The sequence below is a fragment of the Sinocyclocheilus anshuiensis genome, unplaced genomic scaffold, assembly GCF_001515605.1.
Source record: "Sinocyclocheilus anshuiensis isolate Anshui unplaced genomic scaffold, SAMN03320099.WGS_v1.1 scaffold1726, whole genome shotgun sequence".
Lineage (NCBI taxonomy): Eukaryota > Metazoa > Chordata > Actinopteri > Cypriniformes > Cyprinidae > Sinocyclocheilus > Sinocyclocheilus anshuiensis.
In genome coordinates this window covers 474,217-479,272 of record NW_015546155.1, presented here as the reverse complement: position 1 = coordinate 479,272, position 5,056 = coordinate 474,217, and the positions used below count along the sequence as shown (strand labels likewise).

General features: G+C 39.0%; 1 protein-coding gene across 1 annotated transcript in view; it reads right to left on the bottom strand.

Moving 5' to 3' along the window:
• The window catches only part of LOC107701316 (dual specificity protein phosphatase CDC14A-like), a 34,098-nt gene that overhangs the window by 18,994 nt on the left and 10,048 nt on the right, over positions 1-5,056 (bottom strand). Inside the window, exons 10-12 of the mRNA XM_016503305.1 lie at positions 1,786-1,924; positions 1,535-1,700; positions 1,346-1,443 (exon numbers count right to left, since the gene is read on the bottom strand). Coding sequence (XP_016358791.1) covers positions 1,346-1,443; positions 1,535-1,700; positions 1,786-1,924 — 403 coding nt within the window. The remainder of the gene's footprint in view (positions 1-1,345; positions 1,444-1,534; positions 1,701-1,785; positions 1,925-5,056) is intronic.

The window sequence follows — 5,056 nt, the reverse complement described above, 5'->3', positions numbered from 1 at the left end:
TATATATATATATATATATATATATATATATATATATGCACATATTGCCTGAACCACATATTTATGTATTTGTGTGTGTGTGTATTATATTTCGTTCAGTGAAGATAATCAAAGTATGTCCACGTTGCATTAACTAGCTACATTTATGTGGCTATTAATAGCTATTGTAGCCACAAATATTGCATACAATATGTTTAAATGACAACGAAAAGAGGCAGTGGTGTTTGATATCATATTTCGTCTTATTGTAAATATACAGTGAGGAGTAGCCAAGGCGAGCTGAGTGACGTTATCAAGTACGCTGCTGTTCCATTTGGAGGATTACCGGACTTGTGTCCTCCCGTCCTCAGGAGTTCACACTCCCAAGTTGAACTTGCCAAGTTTGAACTACCAAGGATGCAAGTCCGAACTTTGCGTACTTGGTATTGAGAAACGGCCTTAGACAGGTGAAGCTGGGGGAGGTGGAGGACTTCAGATACTACAACAAACGCTGAACCAAACAATTAAAATGTTGAGCAGCAAGCTCACTGGCTACAGTTGCAAAAGAGACTAATAGAATGCCATGTAGTGAATGGTGTAAAAGCTAGCAGATTTATCTGTGCCATCTAAAGTTTTTTAAAGTGACAGAACTAGAAATTTAAAACAGAGTACTGCTACAACAAGCTAACACTGCTACAAAAAGATAATCAGAAAGGAAAGCTATCATGAAGTGGGATTGGATTTCAGTGGCGAGTGAGGGTACTTCTCAATGCTCTAACTGATGCTTAATCGTGTTCTAGCTTCCCTATCATCCAGTCTGTGACCCAGAAATGAGTATGCACAATTTAAGAAATGAGAAGCACCCTAAATCATGCATGACGTCACAATGGACTGAGAGTACCACTGGTCCACTGTGACTGGACCATTGACCTATAGGTCAAAAGCTATAAAGCTCAAAATAATAGTAAATCTAAAATGGACAAAATTGTTATTAACTTGATAGTAACTCGGTTTGACCACATGATTCTTCCCTCTATGTATTCCTGGGGCTTGTGGAATACTATAACTGCCTATACCTTTTCATTAATTCATCTTCCAACAAATTTTGTCCAATTTTAAATCATCTTCAAACCAAGCATAACAAAATTCAACACATGGATTTTTGGTGTTTTCTGAAAACATATTAATTCCCTGCCAAATGCATCAAATAGAAAGCAAAACATTATCAAGGCAATGCTGTTGTATATTGACCCAAAACTTTTTGTTTAACTGCCACAATGTTTTGCCACAATGGTGTCATGACTGAGACTGTTCAGACCATATTAATGACACTTATGTCCTTTATTTAGTGAAACTGAAGGTCTACCTAAGCACTGTGACTGTAGATCTGGGGTTGCGTTGGCCCTTTAGAGCTAATAGTGTGTCTCCTTGAGTTGGAATCATGTCCTCTTCTCTGAACTCATCCTGTAGTGTAACAAATCACAGTGTCAATAACAGGCTTACTGTATTGTGCACTCAGATGTGATTGGTAGATTCAGTTCCTCAGATGCCTTACCTCATCCACACTTGGTGGCTTCAGAATGGTGCTGTCGATGGACATGTCGTCCACCTCGGAGATGAGACGGGCCATGTTTCTCTCCTGTTGTCGACTTTGCCTCAGCTGCTGTTGCTTCTGCTTGGACTGATGGAGATCACCTTGTACCCACATACTGTGCCGCTTCCTTGAGAGAAAGAAAGTGCTTCTAAACAGGACCTCTAAACCATTTTTTCTGTCTGAAGACTTTTTGACTGACTGTTTGGACTTACTGTTCGAGAAAGTGCTGCTGTGGTCCAATGATGGAGCCCGGTCTGCAGATTCGTATCCAGGCAATGGCCTCAGGTGCTGTGAAGCGATAATGCTTCATCAGGTAGCAGCCTATCAGAGTGCCTGTCCTGCCAAGGCCAGCTGTGCATTAAAAGAAATAATATAATGATTTAAAATCAAAATAATTAACAATTTTATTTTTTTAAAATAATTTTAATGGGAATCATTTGAATGCTTCCCATCGAAGACTATGCACGCAATCAAAATATTTTTACAAAGTATTTTGGCATTAATTCATCTGTTTCAGCCAGATAAATAAGATCCAACATGGATAGGTTGCATGACTTACCATCATCCTCGAAATCTATGAACAAAACTCATAACTTACCAAGTAAAATAAATAAGCATGCACTGATGTTGGGGGGCACTAGTGAGCAGGCTATGGAGTAGGTGTTTCTTTGGTGAGCTCCGTCAAAATATATATGAAAAAACTTTAAAATGTGAATTTTTTTTGGTGCAGTGTGATCAAAATACAGAGCGACATACATTGGGAATATTTTATTTTCACTTTTTCGTCGAGTTACACAAGCTTTCACGCTTAGATGGCTAGAAGATTACGTCAATATGCCTACCAAGGGAAGGACACAGCTAACAGTTCTGGCGCCAATGATCCAAACATGAAAAGTAAGCTGAAATGTCAGAAGAACACGGCGAACTTCTTGTTTCTTTAAAAACAGACATCGCAACACTTTTGCAATCAGACCTTAAATCTACTCTTTCTACTGAGTTTGAGGTCATTAAATCTCAAATAAAGGCCATTAAAACAAGTTGTCGGCGGCATCGACCTGTTACTCGCTGATCAAGAGTCCATGAAAAAAAACGGTACCTGAAATGGAAGAAGGCCTCAACGCATGCTCTGATGAGATAACAGGTTTACAAAAATCTGTGCACAAGATGGAATCAGAAATTGCTAACCTACAGGAAAAATGTCTTAAAGGCACAATATGTAATTTTCGCCGCTAGAGGGCGTGTATTCAAAATAAACAAATAGACAAAGGTGTAGTTTGATGACGCCGTGACTGAGTGTGGAATCATGGGAGTTGTCGTCTTCATCCCCACAGCCGATGCAATCCGACGGGACTCGGGCAGAAATCATGTTCATTGATGAGCTAATGATTTATTAACGTAGTAGAATGAAGCAGGGTGAGGCTGAAAGCCGTCGAAGCGAAACGAGGCCGCTGAACGAGCACGACACACGGCTCGAAAGCAGCGGAGCTTTTATTATGCCACAGTCGACCGCTTCCGCTCCTTCTGGTCGTGCGTATGTGAGGGGAAAAAAAGCAGTGCTGTTTTATCATACTAGATACATTTGAAACTTCTGTTATAATGCTACTCTGTGCGGTCGTCACCGGTCTATTAAAACGCACAACATATTAAAGCGTCTTTGGTGTTTCCATGTTTTCAACAAAACAAAACCGGAAATCGAGGGGTTATGACATCATTGGCAGGCGACACAATGACACTATAGACATGGTCTGTGTCACTAGTTAAAATTGCTTATTTCTCTGGATTTAAACATTCTTCGAAACATTTGGGATAATGTAAGTACACAAGTCAGCAAAATATATAACACTGTTCTAGTGGTTTTTGGATATTTTAATAAAAAAAAACTTACATATTGTGCCTTTAATATGGAGGGACGAATGAGGAGATGCAACATTCGTTTAATGAATGTGGCAGGGCTCAAGTACCCCTGTATCTGTGTCTAAACTGCTTAAGGAAGTATTAAGAATGGAAACTGAGATTCTAATTGACAGATCGCACTGCGGAACTCAGCCCAAACAACCTGGCAGCAAACCTCGAGTGACAGTAGCCAAATTGCACTATTATCAAAACTGCGTGGAAGTTTTCCGCCGGGCTAGGGAAATCGATCCTCTGCAGTACAACGGAACCAGGATATCCATTTTCAAAGATCCTACCTTGGCAATGGCCTGCATGAAGTCAAAACTCACCGCTAATCAGTATGTTTAACAAAAGTAAAAGGGCCTGATCACGATCTCTTGATAAGTTGTAAATTAAATTGTATATGTATGGGTAAATTTACCAAAGCCATCGGACTATCAAAAGTAACTTGCCCAGACTGCGTATATGCCTCCTGTAATAACAAGCTAAGACGAAGCTGATGCCTTTTTTTCTGTTTTTTTGTTTGTTTTTAAATTAGTACAATTATTAACATTGGTAATTTGATCTCTTTGTGTAGGCTATTATTCTGTAGTAATATTATGTCATTATTCATATTTTCTAATTGGTGTTTAAAATGCTTAATTTTGTACTGCACCTTAAAAACTACTTTCTTTTGTATGGCGGAGCAATCTGTATAAATGGAACTCTCCATCATAAGCACTTTGATGTGTGGATGTTGTTGCTGGGGGTTTGGGGGTCACCTTTGTTCAGTAGGTGAAGGGGGAAGGAAATACACTGCACTGACATTTCTTTGTAATGTTTATTTTTGTCCATGTCAGAGATTTATAGAGAGCTATGAGATATTTATATCAAGACCAAAAAATATCATATGTTACTGTTATTTTCTATTCTGTAATTGGGGTAATGGCTAATGCGCAGACTTTTAAAGACCCAACGAGCTGTCAAGTAACATTTGTAAGCTGGAACATGAGATCTTTATATCACCCAGTTAAACGCAAAAAAGTGTTGTCATGTGGAAGGAGCACGTGTTATGGGGTAATTCATGAGGTAGGTGGGGATGCCATGAAAAGACCCTTAATCTGTGTAAAGGTGACATATTTAGTTGACATGCATAAGTACATGTAGACTTAACAAGGACACTGTAAAATATGTATTTTATTTTAATTGGAAGTAGATGCCATCTTAAGGATTTTAAGGTAACAATGTCATTTTGTGGAAAAACAAATTATTCAAAGCTCTGGTTTTATATCAAAACTGGAATGAGTCTTTAATACACATATTTTAGAAGTTGTAATTCTGTATGAGTAAATGTAAGCATATATATATATGTTTTAGTTTTTTTAATTTAGTGAACAAGATTAGTACTGGCTAGGTGTCGTCATGATTGTGACCCAGTGTCGGCTCAGTTTCAGTACCCAGTGTCGGACCAGTGCCGGCTAAGTGTACCATTTTGGTTGGTGTGATTGTGGCCCAATGCTGGTGGTGTCAGCTCAGTTTCAGTACCCAGACTCGGACCAGTACTTGCTAAGTGTTTCATTTCTCGTCGGTGTGATTGTGGCCCAGTGTCGG